The sequence below is a fragment of the Erythrolamprus reginae genome, chromosome 2 (genome assembly GCF_031021105.1).
Source record: "Erythrolamprus reginae isolate rEryReg1 chromosome 2, rEryReg1.hap1, whole genome shotgun sequence".
In the NCBI taxonomy this organism is placed as follows: Eukaryota; Metazoa; Chordata; class Lepidosauria; order Squamata; family Dipsadidae; genus Erythrolamprus; species Erythrolamprus reginae.
The window spans coordinates 191,067,240-191,092,417 of NC_091951.1; the positions used below are offsets into that span (position 1 = coordinate 191,067,240).

The 25,178-nt window shown below is 44.7% G+C and overlaps 1 protein-coding gene across 1 annotated transcript in view; it reads left to right on the top strand.

Annotated features, from left to right (window-relative positions):
* Positions 1 to 25,178, top strand: part of DCTN2 (dynactin subunit 2) — a 76,022-nt gene that overhangs the window by 23,761 nt on the left and 27,083 nt on the right. The window contains exon 3 of the mRNA XM_070740921.1: positions 24,400 to 24,496. Coding sequence (XP_070597022.1) covers positions 24,400 to 24,496 — 97 coding nt within the window. The remainder of the gene's footprint in view (positions 1 to 24,399; positions 24,497 to 25,178) is intronic.

The window sequence follows — 25,178 nt, forward strand, 5'->3', positions numbered from 1 at the left end:
CATCTAATTTGCCAAAGGAATTACAGTACTGTAACTAAGGAAAAATACCTGATGGCAACTAACGCATGAGATTCATTTGTCTGAATAAAGAAAATACGACCCCAATAAAATTAGACAGACAATAATATTTTCAATGTGAGAAAATATTATTTTACTGAAAGAGTAGTAGATGCTTGGAACAAACTTCCAGCAGACGTGGTTGGTAAATTCACAGAAACTGAATTTAAGCATGCCTGGGATAAACATATATCCATCCTAAGATAAATTACAGGAAATAGTATAAGGGCAGACTGGATGGACATGAGGTCTTTTTCTGCCGTCAATCTTCTATGTTTCTATATTTCTAATCTGATGATTTCAGTAGAGCCTTAATGTATTCATTGATTATTCATCAAGCTTATATAATATGCTGCTCTGATCAGAGTGGCTTGCTTTCCTAACAGTGCTGTTATTCAGTACAGTAGTAGGGTTCAAACAACCCAACCAAGCCAACACCATCAATTTCTCATCTACCTAACCAGGGGTGGGTTCCACTTACCTTCCGGTTTGCATCGTGACGGAAGAGCTCGCTTCGCTCGTGTGCTCACCTACATCATTTCACAGAAATGGCCCTCTGCACATACGCAGAAGCCTTTGCTCATACACAGATGGGTTTTCCCCCCTAGCCACGGGGACCGGAGGACCAGTTTGGGAGCGTGGACTACCGGCCATCGCTGCTTCTCAGTGGAGCAGATTTCTGCTACTGGTTCTAAAGAATTGGTCTGAACCCGCAGCAACCCACCACTGTATCTAACCATCCCAATCAAGCACAAAAGAACAAGTCAATCTAATTACAGACTCCTACTGGCTAGAAAAGGATTCAGGGTCAAAGGCATACATATGTATAAAAATTTGATGTGCCAGAATTCGACTCCGGCTACCTTTTACAACATGGACTTTATTTAAATGCACTGAATATAATTTTCAGTTCCCAGAATTTTCAGCAGGGAAAGTCTTGGGATTAAAAGTTCAAGTATTTGTAGGGTATCTGTGTAGGTTTCTTTGGGGTGGGGCACTCCCCTCCTTACTTGCCAGCAGATAGTATCTTCCATGTAAGACGACTTCTATTCTCAAGACAACTGTCTGCAGAATGCTGCAATTAGAAGAGGAGATGAAATGCTGATACAGTCTTGCTAGCACATCCATGCACACATCTATGAAAAGAAAATCCCATTGCAGAAAATAAGCATCTCTGAATTTTGCTGCACTTTTTGCTGTGCCGAAGATGGGAGATCCTCTCCTAAACTGCTTGATTTCTGTTAATTTTGGGAAGCTATTGTCAAGGTGATGTTTAATTAGCTAATTAATTCTCTAGTGTATCCTTGACATTTTGAGATCTGCTTTCTCGTAGATAAAGACTTTTAGATCTGCAAAATATTAGCTGGCTTTTTATAGCTCCCACTGATTTTACTTCTACCTTGAAAATCAGGTTTTTAGTAGAACTAGTATTACAAAAGGACAAATGTCTCCCTTATATAGGCTTTGGGGGGGAAATATTGACTTCTGTGTCTCAAATATGCTTTTTTCAAGAGGCAGCTGGACTTTCTGTTTTTTTCTTTGAAGACATTTCACTTGTCATCCAAGAAGCTGAAGAAGAGCTGAAGAAGCTGCTTGAATGAGAAACGAGAAGTCTTCAAAGAAAATCCAGAAAATCCAGTTGCCTCTTGAAAAAAAAATCACCTTTGGGACAACCATGATCTGGATGACCGAGAACCTCAGTAGACATTGATTTCTATGACTTGATTTCTATGTAAGTCAGTTAATCTAGGAGGAATTTCCACACAGCCAATGATACTGCCGTTCTTGTGCATTTCTGCAGGTTCGTGCCCACTGTTGCAGGAATGGTCCACTGTTGGTGTTTTGTCCTCTCACGTTGCCAGCTAGGGCCCCCTCTAGCTGTCAATGGCAGGAGGGCCAAAAAAAGCAATCAGACTGCCATGTCCCCATGTTCTTCTTTAGGAACAACTGGGAAGAAGGAAGTGTGATGAGAAGGGGAGAAAATTTGAGATACCAAGAAATGAAAGAGTTAGTCCTTGACTGACAACTTCAAGTGAGCCCAACATTTCTGTCGTTTAGCAAAACATTTGTTTAGTGAGGTTTGTCCCATTTTTTTTACGACTTCTCTTGCCACTGTTGTTAAGCGAATTACTGACAGTTAAGTTAATCAGAAGGTGGTTGCGCAAGTCTGGCTTGCCCGTTGACTTTGCTTGTAAGAAGGTCGCCAGAGGCGATCGCGTGATGCAACCATCATAATACAGAAATCAGTCCCCAGGCGTCTTGATTTTGACCATGGGGATGCTACAGTGGTTGTAAGTGTGAAAAATGGTCACAAGTCCCTTTTTTTCAATCCTGTTGCAACTTGGCACGGTCGTTAAATGAACTGTCAGAAGTCGAGGACTACCTGTAAAGTCAAATTCCTACCTATGAGAGAAGTGTTATAAAACCGTATTTGTAGACGAGCTGATTCAGCTCCCCAAGCTGCAACACAAGCCACACAGTTGTGGTGACACAGCAATGCTGGCTGGAGGGACTACAGGGAAGGGCCTTCTCAGTGGTGGTCAGTGTTCCCTCTAATTTTTTGGGCGGGTGGGCGGAAAAGTATAGTGTCTGAGCGGCAGTCCCTTCGGGACTGCGCGGCAGAGAAATAATAAACAAACAAACAAACAAACAAACAAACAAACAGCCAAAAACCCACCCTGTTTTGCTTCAGAGAATTTCAAAATAAAATACTGTACTGTGTGTCTATAACAGTGAGCTCATAATAGGGCAACTCTATCAATATCAAAATGCCACTTAAATAGTTGAGCTAGTTTCCAACTAGATTTTGATTTTCTTTCTCTCTTCCTTACTCCCATTCTTTTTCTTTCTCTTTTCCTTCCTCTCTTTTTTCTATCTGTTTCTCTTTCTTCCTCTCTTCCTCTCTCTCTCCTTCCCTCTCACTCTTTCCCTCTCGGCTTCTGGGCAGGTTTGGAAAACTCTGAGTTGATGATGATTTTTAAGTGAGCGATTGCTCACTGCTCAGCTTAGAGGGAACTATGGTGGTGGTTCCAGTCCTCTGGAACCAATTCCCCCCAGAGATTCGCACCGCCCCCCACTGGCCTTCTGAAAGGCTTTAAAAAGATGGCTTTGCCAGCAGGCCTGGGGGCATTGAGCAACAATGCTCTACTCCGGCCAGTAGCAACGAATGATAGATGGATGAATGTTTTTTAATAAACATTTTAATATTTAAAATTTTGTATTTTTGTTTTATTCTTATATGCCACCCTGAGTCCATCAGGAGATGGGCGGCCTATAAATATAAATAGATGGATGGATGGGAGTATTTTTTTCCCCTTTCTAGTTGCTTGTGGCCCTAAAATACAAGGAAGCCATTAACTTATTCCTTAGTTCTCTTCCCTGAGGTCTGAATTAAAGTTGAAATGTGCCGGATAATTTGGGAGATTGAATAGTAGTAATTTGAGGGAGCATCAAATAAAAAGAGGTTTCTGAAGGTAGCCAGAGACTTGTTTTGCCTTGCAAATAAATTGACAGTGGCTGTGTGGATTTGAACTTTCCACAGAAGTAATTGCTGACGCGTCATTGTTTCATCAGTGTGCTCCTCAATTTGAGAAGCAGCCTTCAAGGACAACGAGGGATTTAAAACTCCCTGCAACATTGCATGTTAGTATTGCTTCTTTCAGAGATTACAGGCAGGCCTTGACTTACAACAGCTCATTTAGTGACTGTTCGAAGTTACAACGGTACTGGGGGAAAAAAAGTGACATAGAACCATTTTTCACACGGCCATTTTCAGCATTCCCAATTGGTCAAATCAAAATTCAGGCACTTGACAGACACCGACTCACATTTATGAAGGCTGCATTTATCTATCTATCTATCTATCTATCTATCTATCTATCTATCTATCTATCTATCTATCTATCTATCTATGTATCTTATCTATATCTATCTATCTATCTATCTATCTATCTATCTATCTATCTATCTATCTATTATTTATTTATTTGATTTTTATGCCACCCTTCTCCTTAGACTCAGGGCCGCTTACAACATGTTAGCAATAGCACTTTTTTAACAGAGCCAGCATATTGCCCCCACAATCCGGGTCCTCATTTTACCCACCTCGGAAGGATGGATGGCATTGTCCCAGAGTCATGCACTCTCATTTTGTGACTTTCTGACAAGCAAAGTCAGAGCCACTTAACGACCGTGTTACCAATTTAACAACTGCAGTGATTCACTTAACAGAGGCGGTTAGAAAAGTCGTCCTAAAACGGGGCCAAAGTCACTTCACTAACTTTTCACTTTGCGACAACATAAATCCTGGGCTCGGTTGTGGTCGCAAGTCGAGGATTACCTGTGCTTGTTTCCTCCTGGTGGATCTACAGCATAAAAAAGCAGATTCAGTTGCAGACAGCTTGGAGTCTAGAACCTGCAGCCTTTAGACTGGCTTCAATTTAGTGAGAGTTGAGCAGGGTGATTTGGGTTTTTTTTAATTTGCCTGCTCTTAGCTGCCTCTTTCTTACGGGTAAAGAAAATGTGACCCTGATTGATTACGTATACCCTGGGAATATCTCTACAGCAGGAGTACTTAAATCAGGGGTACTTAAATCTGAGAAAGGACCATCCTGTGGTGCTTCCGGCAGCCAAAACAGATCTCCGGAGGGGAAGGGCCTGACGGTCTGCTGCACCACTTTGCTGGACAACACAGGGTGTGGGGATGGCCCCAGTGCCCCATTTTAGCCGGCGAAAGTGCTGCAGGGGTCCATCCGGGCTAAAAATAGCAATAGCATTTAAATTTATATGCCGCTTCACAGTGCTTTACAGCCCCCTCTAAGCGGTTTACAGAGAGTAAGCATATTTCCACCAAGAATCTGGGTCCTCATTTTACTGACCTTGGAAGGATGGGAGGCTGAGTCAACCTTCAGCCTACTGAGATTTGAACTGGGGAACTACAGCCATCAGTCAGCAGAAGCAGCTTGCAGTACTGCACTCTAACCACTGCGCAACCAAGGTGCTACCAAGGCGCATGGGAAAAGTGCTGCAGAAAGCATCTGTCCCATCTCCCCTTCCCTCCCTCCCGGCCTGCGAGGGGAGAGCTACAATACTGCTCTGGCCCTGGAAAGAAATCCAGTTTGACACCCCTGCCCTACGACTTTTATTCTTTGCCTTTAAAATAATCTAACTCTGCAGAACCATAGACCCTTAGACTTAAACATGGGAACTATTATCTGTTTATAAACGGTGGCCTTCTAAGCTAGAAGGAGGGAAATAACATCCTCTCCCCCCTTGGAGCGTCCAATTTCTGCTGTCCACAGTTTTACAGGGTGCTTTAGAAACCCTGAGCCATCGGCGTTTGGTCTAGCAAAGCTTCGTTTGGTGCTGCGGAAGAACCTCATTTGCCGATGAATTTTTTAAGGCTACTTTCTCACGATCTCCATCCAGCCTGCACCGCTCTCGGTGACAGGGGAATTTCAAAGCTGGAGCAGAAGGAAGAAGCGACAATCCCCCCCTTACACACACACACACACACACACATACATAAACACACACACAAGCTCTTTGCCACAGGCTAGTTGCTGCTCCCATACCTTTACACTCTCTTCCATTTTCCACATCAGCAGACATGGCGATGTCATCCTAACATCCTCCAGCTGCCATTTAATCCAGTAACCGCTTGGCAATCTTGCATGGTTGGTGGGAAGGCAATTCACCCTCTACTTTTCAAAACTTCTCCCTTTCATGGATGGGGGCCTTCCTCCCAAGGTGCTGAAAAATCGGAAACAAATTGGGCGTGGGGGCAAACTCAGCAGTAATTATTACCTTGATCGGTGAATATATTTGAATTTTTGGTGTGTAGTGCATGTGAAAGCCTTCTAATATTTTTTTTTTGTCTTTTCTTCCCTTCCTTTTCCTCGTTTCCTTCCCCACCCTCTTCCTCTTAACCCCCCCCCCCCAAATTCTTCCATCTCTGGTGGAAACGCAAGGAGCTGGTAAGAAGCCTCACTTTCCGTCTGCTTGGGTATTTGTGCTGAGGAGTGGTAGCTGCTAACTTCTTTAGCTTTGCCAGTGCTTGCTACTCTGTTGGACTGAACTGTGTGTATTTTTGGCTTACGTTATTCACTGGCTGCCAAAATATAAACAAGTGGTCCTCATTCAGAGACCAGAGTGAGGACTGGCAACTTGGTCATTAAGTGGACGTGGTCGCTAAGTTGAAACTGCCACTGTGCTGACATTCTTCCTTCAGCTTTCCTTGACTTTAAAGCAGTGGTCCTCAACCTTTCTAATACCGTGACCCCTTAATACAGTTCCTCATGTTGTGGTGACCCCCAACCATAAGTCTAGCACCAGTTCTCCCAACAGAGCTTTAAGCTGATTGGTAGGAAGGTCAGAGGGACACCCCTACTGTAAATGCCTGATTGGTCGGAGTGTAAAAATATGTTCCAAGGGGCCAGAATAGAAGCTTTAGTTCCTAACACCAGGGGAAATTTGTCTTTTCCCATGGTTTTAGACGACGCCTGTGAAATGGTCGTTCGACCCCCCAAAGGGGTCCCGACCCCCAGGTTGAGAACCACTGCTTTAAAGACTTGTGAAGATTGTAAATGCGAGGACTGGTTACAAGACTTACTTTTTCATTTGTAACTGCACAGTCAGTAAACAAGACGGGCGCTAAAGGAGGATTACCTGTATTGTCACCTAAGACTGAAATGCTTGTGATTGCTTCTTCCACACCAAACTAAAACAGTGCTAAAAAATAAACAATTGTTGCTTTGCTTGCAAGCTTTTTCGTGCCTTGTAGAAACTGCCACTCAGTTTTGATAAAGACCTAATAGGTGACATGCTCTTATATTGTCCCTTTCTGTATACCTTTTCATTAACCAAGTGAAGTGCAGAGCCATTTATGTTTTATGGCTATTATGCACTGCTCAAAAAAAATAAAGGGAACACTTAAAAAACAGAATATAAACTTCAAGTAAATCAAACTTCTGTGAAATCAAAGTTAGGAAGCAACACTGATTGACAGTCAATTCCACATGCTGTTGTGCAAATGGAATATTCAATGAGAATATTTCATTCATTCAGATCTAGGATGTGTTATTTGAGTGTTCCCTTTATTTTTTTGAGCAGTATAATTAGGCAAAGACTCCTTCTAGCCGACTGCCTCAAAATCGAAGATGAAACCCATTGCCATCTAGCTTAGTGTCAGTCTTTGCATGGTGGCCAGCTGTAGCTCCTTGAGGACTCACAAGCTAGAGTTGAGAGCAGTAGACCTCTTTGGTGGCCTTTGAACATGAAGATGCAATTATGATGAGGTCTGTAAAGAGAAACTATATATACCTTTCTCCCTTCTCAAAATTGGATAACCAGAACAGTGTACAGTGTCCTAAATTGATTGTTTAAGAGAAAGGGAAGAATTACTGGGGTGTAGGGTGGAGATCGTGGTAAAGCAGTCAGAAAAAAATCAGAAAATGATTGTGCAAACTCTTAGTGGCCCACAGACAGAAAGCAATAGGGTAGGGTAGGGTAGCTTCATCACAGGATATTTTTGGAATGATCAGCATTTGGAATATAAGACGCACCGGAGTATAAGACGCACCTTAGTTTTGGGGGAGGAAAGTACAGTGGTACCTATATCTAAAATTGCCTCTACTTAAGAACTTTTCTAGATAAGAACTGGGTGTTCAAGATTTTTTTTGCCTCTTCTCAAGAACCATTTTCTACTTACAAACCTGAGCCTCCAAAACTTTAAGCGGAAAAGGTAGGGAGAAGCCTCCGTGTGGCCTCTCTAGGAATCTCCTGGGAGGAAACAGGGCCTCCACCCTCCCTGTGGTTTTCCCATTCACACACATTATTTGCTTTTACATTGATTCCTATGGGAAAAATTGCTTCTTCTTACAAACTTTTCTACTTAAGAACCTGGTCACCGAACGAATTAAGTTCATAAATAGAGGTACCACTGTAGGGGTATTCAACTGGCTAGCATCCTTAGTTCTGGTCAGCTTCAGCACATTATTTTATCCCCTGGTCAGGGCTTTAAAAAACCTTAGAGAATAACAGTGAAAGAGCTTGCAAGCCAATAAGATCTGGGAACATCATTAGCACCTGATTGGGCCTGGAAAGAAACATTCGGAGCAAGTAGAGCAATGAAACAAAAGCCTGCAAAGACTTAAGGCTTTGAAAACATTCTTTGCAGAGAGTAACAATGAAAGATCTTGCAAGATAAGAGCTGGGAAGATCGTTAGCAGCTAGTTAGGGCTGAAAAAAAAGCTTAGAAAAAAGGTACATTCAGAGTATAAGACGCCCCAAATTTTTAGCCTCTTTTAGGGAGGAAGAAGGTCTTATACTCCAAAAAATGCAGTACTCTGGCAAGGCACCCAAGATAGAAGCTCTAGATTAGATAGTCTTTGGGCTGAATAGATCTTCTTTATAATCTTTCCAACCCAACAGATTAGAAATGAACTACTGCACATAAAGGGTTTCCGTCTAACAGCAGGGTAAGCTGTGTAAAAACGGCACATTTTGGTATATATATATAGAAAAATGTAGTTCAAAAGCGAACTGATCGGGTAATTGTTACTGGTAGAATTAAACAAATTTTGAGCCTGGAAATTTATTTTGATTACCAGATTCAAGGCAGCTTGAGGTCCTTTCATACAGAAATCTAGTCCTGGTTATCCAATTACCCCAAGCATTCTAATTTCACTAGCCACCTTATTGCAGCTATTGTTTAAAATTATGCATCAATAAACCAGTAAAATTTTGCTTGCAATCGTCTATCATAGAGCTAAAGCCATTGTCACTCCATAGATTGATGGATAATTAAGATTGTTAATTTGGCCTGGGGAGAATTTCATTTTAACTGTGGAAAGATGACTCGTAGTGCTCAGTTCATGAAGAAAGCCAGCCTATTAAATCAACTCGAACAATATTTTGGAATGCAACCTTTATTATTTTTTATATGTGGGTTTAATAATAGTGCACTCTGGGTGGTGTGACATCATAAAACACTGAAATGCCGTAAAATACATTGTAAATTACATGCATTGCGTAAAATAAATTGATGATGCGATATCAACAAAGGTGTAATTTAAAATTCTAGCTACCTAAAATAGAGAATTATCAGGCATCAAAATTACAGTGCATACAGATGGTTTAAAACACTAAGACAATCCAGGTTTTAAAAACCTGAGGAAATAGACCTATTCTTAAGTATAATAAAGGTGCCAGGCACTGTTATCACTGGAATGGCCCACAACTAAGGAGGCCCTGCTTTATTTAGCCCAAATCTGAACTCTTGAATAGATCTCATCAGGTAATATTTTTCATCCAGCTTTCTGTGTACAGTATAGTATTTAATTGGGATAATCTCTGATCTTCTACATTTGAGATGATCATACTCTACTCTCAAGAAAAAAAAAAGGATTTGAATTTTGCTGGATGGACTTAACTGTCATATTTACCCAAAAAGAAAATGAAGTGTATTTTTGTTCCACATAAATAACAGCAGTAAAATGAATCCTCTACTTTTGGGAAACATTTTGATATGGTCAGGTTGTTGGGTTGTATCTCAAATAGACACTTATATTCACACAACAGGATTTCTCTGCCCACACTCATCCCTACCCTTGGGGTTGGAATATCTTCTGAAGCAAACTTTGCAAGGTGTATTAAGAGGAAAAATGTATAGGAGAGGAGAATTGGCTCCTCCTCACCTTTCTGTCACCATAAAATTGCTTTCATTAATAGAAATATACCACTAGATGCCACTGCAGACACAAAATGTGAAAGCTAAAAATGTAAAATGTTCTATTTTCCCCTTTGCAAGTGAAACTGCTAATAAAATTGAATGAAATTTGGTAGAACAATCTGGGGCTAGATCAGTAGTTCCCAACCTTTTTTTGGCCATGCCCCATCTAAGCATCTCTAAAATTCTGATGCCCTCTTGCCCTATGACATATAATGCTTATTATTCAAAAAGTGAACTACCGGTACTTTTGCAGAAGAAACCTAAAATGCCATTAACCTGGTTTAAACACGGTTCCAATTGCCCCCATTAAAAATCAAACTGCCCCCCTATGGGGCGTGGGCCCCACATTGGGAACCTCTGGGCTAGATGAATTGCTGATTGATTTTCCAGAGAAAAATCTGTGTAAAAAGATATTAAACTCTCACCTCTGCAGCTCAAAATATTGCTGTTTTCCTTACTGGTTCAAGAAGATGGAAGCATTTTGTTTTTACTTCGTGCTTTCTTTATCAATGGGAGACCGATGTAAGGAATTCTGGAGAAATAGTTTCTTGCCAGTGTTTATAAAGTATTTTTTTTATTTCTTCATATTTTTTAAAGTTTGGGGTCTCCACTAAGCCAGCTGGCGATTACCACGTAGCTACAACTGGCTCTCCATTTCAAAACGTGTGTAATATTAATGTATAAAAAGTAATTTGCATAATTTATTCCATTACAACAATTTTCCAAAAACAAAAACAGGAGCACTGCTCTCGAAATTCCAATGGCCACAATTTTTCCGACTGCTCTTTTTATTAGTACAGGTAGCCCTTGACTTTTAAAAACATTCTTTTTGGCGATCGTTCCAAGTTACAACAGCAGCGGGAGAAAAAAGTGACTTACAACTGGTCCTTGCACTTACAATTGTTGCAGCATCTCCACGGTCACTCGATCAAAATTTGGGCGCCTGGCAACCAGCATGTATTTACGATGGTTGCAATGTTCTGCAGTCATGTCGTCATCTTCCCAACTGGCTCCTGATAAGCAGCGTCAACAGGGACACTGGATTTGTTTAACGATCATGTGATTCCTTCAACAATTGCAGTGATTTTCTGAAAAACAGTTTTTTTAAAAAAAGGTTGTGAAATTGGGTGTGACTCACTTTAACGGCCTTCCTTAGCAGTGGTGGTCCCATTTGTGGTCTTAAATTTAGGATTATCCGTACTATGGGCTCCCTTTTAACTTCAAAATCTGATTGCCTGGATATTGTAAAATAGACTTTTCCCATCTTCGTGCTCTCCACATCTGTTAACTGCAACCTGCGTAATTGGCTATGCTGCCTGGGTGTTTTACAAATTGTAAATAAAAATTTCTATTTAAAGTGGCAATGCTAAGGGGGTGTATCCAGTGGTGGGCTGCTGCATGGTCGCAAGGGTTTGGGCGAACCCTTAGCTCTGACGCTTGTTGTGCCCGCTCACTTACCCCTGTTCTGTGCTATCCATTTACAGTGTTCCCTCGATTTTCGCAGGTTCGAACTTCACGAATAGCCTATACCACGGTTTTTTAAAAAAAATATTAATTAAAAAATACTTCGCAGGTTTTTTTCTATACCACGGTTTTTCCTGCCCGATGACATCCTACGTCATCGCCAAACTAATAATTTTTGCAAATAAATAACAAAAAAAATAATTACTGTTAATAAATAATTATGTTTATAAATGTCAGGATCACTAAGTGTCTCATTCAATGGTGAGTACCAGTAATAATGATGAGTAAATGGTTGCTAAGGAAAAGGGAAATGGTAATTTAGGGGTTTGAAGTGTTAAGGGAAGGCTTGTGATACTGTCCATAGCCAAAAATGGTGTATTTACTTCCGCATCTCTACTTCGCGGAAATTCGACTTTCGCGGGCAGTCTCGGAACGCATCCCCCACGAAAATCGAGGGGACACTGTATAACTTACTTTCTGGCTCATTGGCTGGCCCAGCTGCATTCCGCGCCACTCCTCCTGTTTTCACCGGAGCTGATGCGGACCCTGTTTGAAACTCCATGTCTCTCCCAAAGGGGTACGTGCAGAGGTGGGCTACTGCCCAGACCGGGGGGACAGGGACGCAGTAGCAAAAATGGAGCTCCACCCCAGAGCACCCAATTTGCACTGAAAGATGTTGCCCCAATACAATTGGCATACATGTCACTAGGCTGCAGGTTTCTCCATATACCTATAAATGACTGTACAGTTTTAGACAGAAACAAGACAAAACTGTCCCCTTTTGATTATTCATTTTCTCCTTTTATGTTTGTGTGTGTGCCCTGTACTTCAATTTTTTCCTTCTACAACTTGCTTCCTATTTCAGAAAGCTCCTTGCAGGTTCTCCTAAACATTGTTTGAGAATTGTTGAAAGTTTGACGTTTCTGTTAGTAATGGCCCACTTCATGAGAAAGTCTAAGGAGGATGACCATGGCAAATTCTCAGAAAACTCTTAGAATAGGCCCTCCTTTCTTCTTCTATAAATTCATTAATATTACATTCACCGTATAAAGCTATTTATTCCCAAGCTTCTTTATTATTAATAATAGCATAAACGATTGCAATCGCAATTGAAAGAAATACGCATGCTTTTCTGCAGAAAACCCTGCTGGGAGATAACTCCATTTATACTCATTGGCTGCAGAAGTGAGCAGGGATGTGTGTGTTTGTGTGTCTTTTTTTGCCTCCCTTTCAGCACAAAAGTTCTAAAAATCTTTGATTATATTCAACTGAGCCAACTGTTATTAGACACCGACCGCTTTGAGGATGCAAGGGTTGGGCTAGAAATTAAACTGCTAAAGAGTGAGGTTTTTGTATTAACATGATGCAGCAACAAAAGGCTTTTAAGTGGGCAAAAACCTGGCACGGACGGCGTGCTTTTGAATGACATTGAAGTCCGCATGCAAATGCAAGTAAAATATTATTTTCCTTCAGTTTAGAATCTCTGGCAATCAATTCAAGGTTGACATGGCAATTACATGGCATTGGTACAAGCTGTTTGAGGCACTGTCTTATCTCAGTGGGACTGGCTCGCCCAACCCATGATGGCAGAGGAGGACCCCATTGGTCAGGGAATCCCACTGCTGCAGACCCCATTGGTCAGAAAATTTCGGCTGGCAGAGTCCAGGGCGTGGCATGGAAGATATCAACCTGTGGCGCTGCTGAAGTGTGATGGAATAGGGTGCTTCAATAGTGGCTTTCAACTCTTCTGCATTGTTTGGTCTCATGTCTCTCATCTTTCTCTTGGCAATGCCCCATAAATTCTCGGTGAGATTCAGGTTAGGCAAGTTTGCTGGCCAATCAAGCACAGTAATCCCACGGTCATTGAACCAGATTTTGGTGCTTTTGGCAGTGTGGGCAGGTGTCAGGTCCTGCTGGAAAACTGAAGTCAGCATCCCCATAAAGCTCGTCTGCGGAAGGAAGCATGAAGTGCTCCAAAATCTCCTGGTAGATGGCTGCGTTGATCCTGGACTTAATGAAGCACAGTGGACCAACACCAGCAGATGACATGGCTCCCCAAATTAACACAGACAGTGGAAACTTTTGCATTTCATTTGGAAACCAAGGACCCAGAGTATGGAGGAGGAATGGAGAGGCGCACACTGCTAAATACTTGAAGTCCAGTGTGAAGCATAATCTTGTTTTGAGGGATCCCACCTGCTTTTGAAACTTCACCTTTATTATTCTCTTTTTGTTTATCACAACTACCACCCATATTGTAGCACTAGACTTGCTTTAATCCAATGTGGTTGCGGGGTGGGTTTTTTGGGGGGGGGGCATTGGTATTTTGACAACAATTTCTCCAGAGGCATTTTTTAAATTATTATTATTATTATTATTATTATTATTATTATTATTATTATTATTATTATTATTAATTAGATTTGTATGCCGCTCCTCTCCGTAGACTCGGGGCGGCTTACAGCAATGATAAAAACAATATATAATGACAAATCTAATAGTTAGAATCTAAAATAACAATAATACATTTAAAAAGTCTAAAAAAGAAGAAACCCCAATATATATTAAAAAAAATAATAATGTGAGAAAGCCAAGAGAAGTAGAAGCAGTAGCTTGAGCATCTTTCAATAACTCTTCAAAAGCAGCCTGGCCTTGATGCAGCCATATATTTCCCCTCAGAATCCATTGTAGTCAAAAGGTCTGACATCTCTTAGCTTAGAGGAGGGGAATTAGGATAATAAAAGAACAGAGTTATGTTCCAATCCTGCAAGGAAGCTGCTTCTCCCCCCCGCCCCACTTTCAGTCTCTGTCTCTTCCAGCCCTCCCAAGAAGCTGCATAAATGCAGGGAGGCGGAATTAAGTTCTAATTGAGCATGCCTAGTTCCCCTCAGCCAGCATAATAAGGCCAGGAACAGGTAGTAGTCTCCGTACGACCACAGTTGCGGCAACATTTTTGCTATTATATGAGACATTCGTTAACTGAGTGTTGCCCCATTTTACGACAATTCTTGCCACAGTTGTTAAGCAAATCACTGTGGTTGTTAAGCTAATACTGTTCTGTCCCAGTGATGAGCCCCCCAAGAAATGGGCCCTCCCACACTGATTTTGCAAGATTTAAGCATGTATTTCTTATATTTTAGGAGCAGGGAGATTTGGATTTAGAAATCCAGCAGCAAAGCAAGAAATTAGTCTGTTTGGTACCAGCTGCTAATTAGAATCCAAAACAGAAACCAAAACTCACAAGCTCTCATTAACTGACTCACTCAGAGTTGGCAGAAAGCCCGGAAATAATGAGCCCAATCCCCAGTTTGTAATTCATCATTGAAATAGTAATATCCCAAGAGAGAAATCCAAGCGGGCATCTGGAAAATAACGAAAGTTGACTTCTGCACTGAAGCGTCACGTGGATCAACCTTACATAGCCTAAGGGCGTGCCCAGTTGTTCTAGAGATCTGTTCACGCAGAGACCTCCTCTTGCTTAGCCACTCGTGTCTTCTAGCAACTCTGTGTACCCTAGCATCGAGAAGAGGCTCCTCCTCATCTCCTGAGTCACTCATGTGCACTGTGGGAGGTGCAGAAGACCCTGGTTGTCTTTCAGCCTCTGACATCATAGCCTCTCTGTCCTCCTCACTATCAGACTTGGGTGCCAGGTACACGGGCCTAGGGTACCAGGCCACAAACGTCTTTCGATCCTTGGGATCCATGACCAGCTGCGTGGGACTTGGATTGGCCACAACAAATACCCCAATTGTTAAGTGATTCCGGTTTCCCCATTGATTTTGCTGGTGAGAAGGTTGCAAAAGGTGGGAATCACATGATCTTGGGAGGTAGCAATGGTTGCAAGTATGAACCAGTTGCCAAGCTTTCTGAATTTTGATCACATCATCATGGGGAGGCTACAAAGGTCATAAGTGTGAAAAATGGCCATAAGTCACTTTTCCTCGTGCCGTTGTAACTTTAAAATGAACTGTTGTAAGTTGAGGACTACTGTACCTAGGGCAGTGATGCTGAACCTATGGTACAGGTGCCACAGGTGGCACGCGGAGACATATCTGCCGGCATGCGAGCCATTGCCCTAGCTCAGCTCCACCATGCATGTATGCACTGGCCAGCTGATTTTCAGCCTTTAGACGGCAGGGGAGAGGCCCTTTTCGCCCTCCCCCGGCTTTAGGAAAGGCTCTGGAGCCTGTGGATGGCAAAAAATGGACCCAATAGGCCTATCAGAAGTTTCAGAATAACATATTTAACTTTCCTAGTCTCCAGGGAAGCCTTTGGAGCCTGGGGAGGGTAAAAAAACGGGCCTACTGGGCCGACCAGAAGTTGGGAAACAGGCTGTTTATGACCTCTAGAGGGCCTCCGGGGGGGGGGGCATTTTCTCCTCCCCAGGTATTGAATGTGGGCACTTGCCATGTGTGATAATGTGCGTGCCTGTGCTTTCGACAACTGAGGGAAAAAAAGTTCGCCATCACTGGAATAGGGCCTCACCCATGGCTTGATTTAGACTTGCTCATAATCACCTGTAGGTGGCGATATACAGTGGTACCTCTATCTAAGAACGCCTCTACTTAAGAACTTTTCTAGATAAGAACCAGGTGTTCAAGATTTTTTGCCTCTTCTTAAGAACCATTTTCTATTTAAGAACCCGAGCCCAGAAAAATTTCCCAGGAAATTTGAGAGCGACACAAAGGCCCGGCCAGTTTCCTGCCATTCCCCCTGGATTTCTCTCTCTGGTGCAGTGTATGGGAGGCAGCCTCGCGCCAGGTGCATGGGAGGTGCGTGCTCCTCCTCGCTGCCTCAGAGTCCCTCTATTTTTTTTTTAAGCCTTAAAGTTTTGGAATTTTTTGATTCCCCTCCCCTCACCTTCTTTCTTCGGCAGCAACTGTCCTCCTCCTCTTCTTCCTCCTCCTCCTCGTCCCACCCAAATTCCGAGCTTTTATTTCTTTCCTAATGAGTTTGCATGCATTATTTGCTCTTACATTGATTCCTATGGGGAAAATGCTTCTACTTACAAACATTTCTACTTAAGAACCTGGTCACGGAACGAATTAAGTTCCTAAGTAGAGGTACCACTGTATACTTAAATTGCAAAGGTTACAGATGGGCTGAGGCTCTCGGTTACAGATGGGCTGAGGCTCACACCTCCCAAATCTCAACTGTGCCCTCTATACATCCTTCCTGCTGATTGGTTGCTCCAACTTCCTGTTGGGAGGCGGGCAGAAGACAAGGCACTTAACATTGGCAGAAGTCTAAACGCAACAGCTACGAACAAGACACATAAACTCCCTGACATGTAATGATGCAGAAAGTGACGCAGAGCTTTAGTGAATGAATCCAACCACATTATTGATTTCTCATGCTTTTGTGGCAATGTGCCACCCTTCAACAGGGCATGAGCAGGGCACTGCCCTTCAACTTTGCCTCCTTCAGAGTAAGATGCCAGATTATTTAAAAGCTTGGGCCAGGCAGGCGATGCCACTGCCTTGAGGGGACCTGTTCCAAAGTGGGTGGGTTGTCACATGACACACGAGCCATTCCCTTGCAGCCTGCTCTGCACCAGCTGGGTGCAATTGCAGATTAAAAAACCCCCACTTTTTGTTCCCAGTTGGATTAACCCCCATGAAAACGTAGCCCCACCTTGTGTTTATTTTTCAGGGCATATGTTCCACTATGCTATGTAGAAAATGCCAGAAAGATTGGGGCCAAGTGGGAGGCATTTTTAAATTCCCATAAAAGGAACCACCTTAAACGCATGGGATAAACTTTTTACTGACCGTTTATGTTTACAGCCCTCTGGATGTTTCCATTATTCTGTAACCTTATGACATGTGCATGTCACTTTGTCTTCTGCAATTGGTACTGCTTTTGCAAGTTTAGCTTACTAACCTATTCTCCCTGCACCATAGAGTTACTTTGTGTACAAACTGCTTCTTGTTTCTAATATTTTGAGTGCGGAGATTGACTCTCATTGGAGGACTATCCTTCAAGACCCAGAGACAAGCAGGAGAATGAGGCTTGCTTATTTATTTATTTATTTATTTATTTACTTACTTACTTACTTACTTATTCATTCATTATTTATTTGTTTGTTTGTTTGTTTATTTATTTATTTATTTATTTATTTACAGTGATCCCCCGATCATTGCGAGGGTTCCGTTCCAGGACCCCCCGCAACGAGCGGGTTTTCGCGAAGTAGCGCTGCGGAAGTAAAAACACCATCTGCGCATGCGCAGATGGTGTTTTTACTTCCGCAGCGCTAGCGAGGAGCCGAAGATTGGGGGCGGCGCGGCTGTTTTAAAACGTTGCCGCTGGCATGGGGGGCTTCCTAGCAGCCCCCCAAACCCGGGTTGGGGGTCCAGGGGGTGCTGGCAAGCCCCCCATGCCGGTGGCGACGTTTTAAAACAGCCGCGCCGCCCCCAATCTTCGGCTCCTCGCTAGCGGGCAGGCAGGCGGCGGACAAGCCGTTCGCTGGCGCTCGCTCTCGCCGCTTTCCAGCTGAGTCCTGAAGCGAATTCGCTTCAGGTGTCAGCTGGGAAGCGGCGAGAATGAACGGCGTGGGCGGGCGAAGGGCGGGCGGCAGCGAGGAGTTTGCGTGGGCGGTGGGGAAACTCCTTGCTGATGCCCGCCGCTCGCCCTCCCGCCAGCAAGAGGGGGAAGACCCAGGGAAGCCGCCCAGCAGCTGATCTGCCCGGCGCCATCTACGCATGCGTGCCCATAGAAAAAAGGGCACGCATGCGCAGATGGTGTTTTGACTTCCGGGTTGAAAAATCGCAAATTAGCCTGTTCGCAATGGTCGGGGACGCAATAACCGGGGGATCACTGTATTTATTTATTTATTTATTTATTTAGATTTGTATGCCGCCCCTCTCCGCAGACTCGGGGCGGCTAACAACAAAATGAAAAAACAATTTACAACAAATCTAAATTTCTACTAAAAACATTTTAAAAACCCCATTTTCTAAACACACATACATACACACATACCATTCATAAATTGTATATGCCCGGGGGAGATGTCTCAGTTCTCCCATGCCTGACGACACAGTCTTAAGGAGCTTACGAAAGGCAAGGAGAGTAGGGGCAGTTCTAATGTCCGGGGGGAGTTGGTTCCAGAGGGTCGGGGCCGCCACAGAGAAGGCTCTTCCCCTGGGGCCCGCCAACCGACATTGTTTAGTTGATGGGACCTGGAGAAGGCCCACTCTGTGGGACCTAATTGGTTGCTGGGATTCGTGCGGCAGCAGGCGGTCTCGGAGATATTCTGGTCCAGTGCCATGAAGGGCTTTAAAGGTCATAACCAACACTTTGAATTGTGACCGGAAGTTGATTGGCAACCAATGTAGACTGCGGAGTGTTGGTGAAACATGGGCATACCTAGGTAGGCCCATGACTGCTCTCGCACGCTTGGACAGTGAAGGCGAGCCTATGGCACACATGCCGCAGGTGGCATGCGGAGCCATTTCTGCCGGCATGCGAGCCGTTGCCCTAATTAATCTGCAGTATGTGTGTGCGTGCCAGCCAGCTGATTTTTGGCTTGCGCAGAGGCTCTGGGAAGACGTTTTCAGCCTCTGAAGGGCCTCCAGAGGGTGGCAGGGAAGCCATTTTCACCCTCCCCAGGCTTAAAGAATGCCTTTGGAGCCTGGGAACTGTGAAAAATGGGCCTACCAGGCCCACCCAAAGTTGAGAAACATGGGAGCGGGGGTATAATGCGAGGGCATTGAATTATGGGTGTGGGCACTTGCACAGGAACAATAGCACGTGCACGCATGCTTTAGGCACCTGAAGTAAAACAGGTTCGCCATCATTGGGCTAGAATGAGAATTTTGACCTTACCTGGAACCTAGGGTGGAGGATTGGCCAAAATGTCTTTTCAGTGTGATTCCCTGCCTTTATCATCATCATCATCATCATCATCATCATCATCATCATCATCATCAGTAGTAGTAGTATAATTCTTTAAAACAGATGAGAGCTATAACAGTACCAGAATCAATCCCAGGTAGCTTTTTTTGTTTTTTTAAACATAATTCTTGTTTTTAACCATGTCCATTCCTTTGGTTTTAAAGGCCGTACAGATTTTCCAAGCTAATTCTCAGTAAATCAAACTAACGCTTGACGATAATCAACTGCTTTTCTTTTTTCTTTTTTAAATTTTATTTATTTTATTTTATTTTATTATTTTATTTATTAATTAGATTTGTATGCTGCCCCTCTCCGCAGATTTTTCCTCATCTAAAATTGTATCTTTCCTATAATGGGAGAACTAGCTTCCATCCTTTTATACCAGAGGTCCCCAACCTTTTTTGCACCAGGGACCGGCTTTAAGCTAGACCAATTTTCCACGGCCCGGGGGGGGGGGGAGCGTTGGTCATATGGGGGTGGGGTTATGGAGGGGTGGAGCTTAGTGACGCAGCCCTCCACTCTTCTCCACACGGCGGGGAGAATCAGGAGGCTCCTTTGGCGGCTGGGGGCTGCCTGGCTTTGTGATTTTGGCTGGGGGGGGGAGTTAGGAAGGTCCTACTTCTCCACCCCCCAGCCAAAAATTCAAAGCCTATCTGCTGGATACGGGCGATGAGTGGGACAGAGCGGCGCGGAAGCCTCTTGCAGCAGCTGCTACAGCCACCGGCTTCCGCGCCGCTCGTCCCACCCATCGCCCGTATCCAGCAGAAGCTGCTGCCTGAGTGCTCTTGGCCGGCGGGATTCAAAGTGCTGGGGTGGGGGGTGTCCTGACAGCCCCCCCACCCCAGTGCTTCGCCTCCCGCTGGGACACCCCCCACCCCAGCACTTTGAATCCCACCGGCCAAGAGCACTCGGGCAGCAGCTTCTGCTGGATACGGGCAATGGATGGGACGAGCGGCGTGGAAGCCTCTTGCAGCAGCTGCCACAGCCACCGGCTTCGGCGCCGCTCGTCCCGCTCATTGTCCGTGTCTGGCAGAAGCTGCTGCCCGAGTGCTCTTGGCCGGCGGGATTCAAAGTGCTGGGGTGGGGGGTGTCCCAGCGGGAGGTGAAGCACTGGGGTGGGGGGGCTGTCAGGACACCCCCCACCCCAGCACTTTGAATCCCGCCAGCCAAGAGCACTCGGGCAGCAGCTTCTGCCAGACACGGGGAATGAGCGGGACGAGCGGCGCCGAAGCCGGTGGCTGTGGCAGCTGCTGCAAGAGGCTTCCGCGCCGCTCTGTCCCACTCATCGCCCGTATCCAGCAGATAGGCTTTGAGTTTTTGGCTGGGGGGGGGACTTAGGAAGGTCCTACTTCTCCCCCCCCCCCAGCCAAAAACTCAAAGCCTATCTGCTGGATACGGGCGATGAGTGGGACAGAGCGGTGTGGAAGCCTCTTGCAGCAGCTGCCACAGCCACCGGCTTCCGCGCCGCTCGTCCCGCTCATCGCCCGTATCCAGCAGATAGGCTTTGAGTTTTTGGCTGGGGGGGGGAGAAGTAGGACCTTCCTAACTCCCCCCCCAGCCAAAATCACAAAGCCAGGCAGCCCCCAGCCGCCAAAGGAGCCTCCTGATTCTCCCCGCCCTGCCCGACGCCCCACCCTGTCCTGTATAATGTCCTCTGCCGGGAGGGCAGCGGCGCCGCGGACCGGCTGGAAAACCCCAACGGCCCGGTCCGCGGACCGGCGGTTGGGGACCTCTGTTTTATACCATTTGCGATATCTAAAATGTGCTTTCAGTACAGGTAGTCCTCAAGTTACCACCACAATGGGAGCCCGAAATTTCTGTTGTTAAGTGAAACATTTGTGAAATGAGTTTTGCCCCAGTTTAAGACATTTCTTGTCACAATTGTTAAGTGAATCACTGCAGTTGATAAGTTATTAACCTGATTGTTAAGTGAATCTGGCTTTTCCATTGACTTTGCGTGTCAGAAGGTCACAAAATGGTATCATGTCAAACACCCCCCCCCCCCCGGATGCTGCAACTGTCACAAGTATGAACCGGTTGCCACATGATCATGGAGATGCTCAGCATTCATAAATGTGAAAAATAGTCATAAGTGTCTTTTTTCAGTGCCATTGTGACTTTGAACAGTCACTAAGCAAACTCTTGCAAGTCAAGGACTATCCGTATTGTATCTTGGGTTCATAGGTGTTTTGCCTGACTGGGCTCAGGCAATGCGTAACAGTCCAAGGAAAAGAAATCAAACACACACGTGCTCTGCTAATCAGAAAACTTGTATTAGATAAACAAAAAAGGGTTACTCAAAAACAGTTCTTAGTGTCCGAAAACAATGAGAGTGCAAGGCTTACTTCAGCCGCATACAAAAACACAGGAAAAAACAAACAAAGACAACCTGGAATGAGCAAAGATGTTTCAGGAGTCCTTTTGAATCTTTGGAGCAAACAGCAAGTCCCAGAGTTTTCACCTCCCACTTGTCTGAAAAAGCTGGGTTGAAAACTCCAATGGAACAGAACAGAAACTTCAGAGCAGGAACCACAAAATAACACAGATAAACAGCCACAGTTTGCCTTGGCCTTTGTTCCCTTTTATCCCTTTAGCCCTCATTAAGGGAACCACACCCTGCCCAGGTGCTTCTTTAATGACTTGTAACATTCCTTAAAGCGATCCCTTCTTTGCATAGCTCTTCGGCTACGCAGATCGATATATTGATCTGCAGAAGAACCCAGGGACGAAAGACTGTCTGAGGGACTGCATGCCAAATCCCCTGGGCTGTCTGCTGAATCCTGCGTACCAGTGGCCTCGTCCTCCTGGCTGTCTGCCACGTCTTCCTGGCTGTCTGCCTCATCTTCCTGGCTGTCAGCCAGGCTTTCGCATTCATTTTGTGCCGCGTCTCTCCCATCTGTGGGAGCAACGCCTGGCCCAGGCCCAAACACAACAATAGGGGTACTCTTAAGTCAAGTGTTTGTTGTGATTGTTACCATCCTTGCATTAAAATTAACATGCCACTGTCAGACTCTTCTAAATGTGAACTCAACAGGACTTCTTCACTCACAGTGTGGACTTTCCCATTTTATTTATTGATAAATTTCTTTTTATGCCACCTACATTTAGGGCTGGAGGTGGTTTTTGCAAAATAGTTTTTGCAAAATAATTAAAACTGTCTCAATAATCATAATGGTTGATAGACATAATGCCCAGAATTAGAAAGAGTTTTTTTTCCTGTTCCTCTTCAAACCAAAACAATTATATGTGTCTATTCGTATATAGACAATATTTTATTTTATCCCAGGAATGGAACAACAAAGGCCTACTATGATGATGAATAACATAAACTAAAGGAAATGGCATTGTCCTTCCACCCACATATACAATAATTTCCTTTTCTCATCTTTCAAGGAAAAACAAGAAATAAAAGTTTATTCAGAAGCCATGTAGACTTGGACAATGTTAAACATCAGTGTTCATCTTGGTTTTGCAAATAGGATTCTGACCAACATTTGGAGACTTAAGCATGTAGACAGCTAGAATTGTGCCAATCTAAACACTTGAACTTTTTTTCCCAAAGAGAATGTGACAATTGGCTGTTTCCATATTCAAGAATCATTTGTGTAACCTGCTAATCTCCCACTTGTATGAACAACTCTATTTAGTTACAAGGTCGTAGATCTGAAAGGGAAACAAAGGACTGTCCAGTCCTTTCCCAGTCATGTATAAATCAGGTTGTAGTGGCATTTAAGCATGCACAGATTTGTTTGGCTAAAGAGAAACACTGAGTGGAGAGGACACCAAAATGATCCAAAATGATCACAGAGTATAGTTTCTTTTAGCAAACATCAGTAAATCAAGGTGTGTTAATGGAAGAGAAATCCTTTCCTCCCCCCCCCCAGCTGACTAATGCAGAGCTGATTTCAACCTAGAGTAGTGATGGCTAACCCTTTTCTCCTTGTGTATCGAAAGCACATGAATGTGTGACAGCACTTGTGTGCGCATGCTGGCACTTACAATGCAATGTGTGCATGACATAGATGCCACTGTGTTCCCCTGCACATGCACATGTAACCCCACTGCAACCCTCGCTCCCAATGACCCCTGCACATGCACGCATGCCCCTATGCTCCGCCTGTGCATACACTCGTTACCGCCCATGCTTCCTTACCCCCCCCCACACATGCATGCCTGACTCCCTTGCCCCATTTTGGGCCTAGCAGGCCTGACTGCAGCCTCCTGGGACCAAAAATGGCCCATGGGGGGTACGTTTCCCATGTCCCATTTTGGGCCTAGCAGGCCTCGCTGTAGCCTCCTGGGACCAAAAATGGCCCATGGGAGGTGTGCATTCCCCATGTCCCGTTTTGGGCCTAGCAGGCCTCACTGCAGCCTCCTGGGACCAAAAATGGCCCATGGGAGGTGTGCATTCCCCGTGTCCCGTTTTGGGCCTAGCAGGCCTCACTGCAGCCTCCTGGGACCAAAAATGGCCCATGGGGTTGCACATTCCCCTGTCCCGTTTTGGGTTTAGCAGGCCTCACTGCAGCCTCCTGGGACCAAAAATGGCCCATGGGGGGGGCGCATTCCCCGTGACCCGTTTTGGGCCTAGCAGGCCTCACTGCAGCCTCCTGGAACCAAAAATGCCCCATGGGGGGTGCTTTCCCCATGTCCCGTTTTGGGCTTAGCAGGCCTCACTGCAGCCTCCTGGAACCAAAAATGCCCCATGGGGGGGGGTGCTTTCCCCATGTCCCGTTTTGGGCCTAGCAGGCCTCACTGCAGCCTCCTGGGACCAAAAATGGGCTGCGGGGGCCCACCCTCCCTACGCATGTGCACGCATCTCCTGCATGCGCCCTGCCCTCCGCGCATGCATATCAGATACCTGAAAATCAGCTGCCTGGCGGGAGGCACGCGTGGCTGTGCGGTGGAGCTGAGCTGGGCGACTGCTCTCATGCCCGCAGAGAGGGCTGTATGTGCCATCTGTGGGACGTGTGCCATAGGTTCGCCATCACGGACCTAGAAATTCCCTTTTAGCATTTCAAATTATATATTCAGTGAATTGTTGTTTGGGCTGATTTTTTTGGGAGGGCGGTCCAATACAACATTGTTACTGCAACTTGATAGGGTGGTTGCTGGTGGAGCTTCTCCTCCTCTGTTCCGAGGACTTTTAAAACAAGTTGTTGGAAAGTGTTGGGTGCAATTAGGAGTGTGGATTGGATAGAAGGAGAAGAACCGAAGGCTTCACTGTCTAATACATGTGTCTTCTCTTTGCATAGGAGGAACTAACTAGCACCAGTGTGGAACACATCATTGTCAACCCCAATGCAGCTTACGACAAATTTAAGGACAAGAGAGTGGGTACGAAAGGGCTAGGTAAGTACCTGTCACCATGGAAACTTACAACAGATCCAGCGAAGACCAATAGCTTCAGATTCTCCCCTGAACCTGGAAAATGTGCCATGAAAAGGTGATGGTGGTAGTTATCATAATCCACAGAGAGGATCTAAAGGTCATGATCGAAAACATAATCCGATAGATCTCTGTCCATTAAAAGTATAATCTGGATTATTTATTGTTCAGGGTCTGTTCTGGGTCCTATTCTTTTTAATATGTTTGTGAGTGACATAGGGGAAGGTTTGGTAGGGAAGGTTTGCCTATTTGCCGATGACTCTAAAGTGTGCAATAGGGTTGATATTCCTGGAGGGGTCTGTAATATGGTAAATGATTTAGCGTTACTAGATAAATGGTCAAAGCAATGGAAACTGCAGTTTAATGTTTCCAAATGTAAAATAATGCACTTGGGGAAAAGGAATCCTAAATCTGAGTATTTCATTGGCAGTTCTGTGTTAGCAAAAACTTCAGAAGAGAAGGATTTAGGGGTAGTGATTTCTGACAGTCTCAAAATGGGTGAACAGTGTGGTCGGGCGGTAGGAAAGGCAAGTAGGATGCTTGGCTGCATAGCTAGGGGTATAACAAGCAGGAAGAGGGAGATTGTGATCCCCTTATATAGAGCGCTGGTGAGACCACATTTGGAGTACTGTGTTCAGTTCTGGAG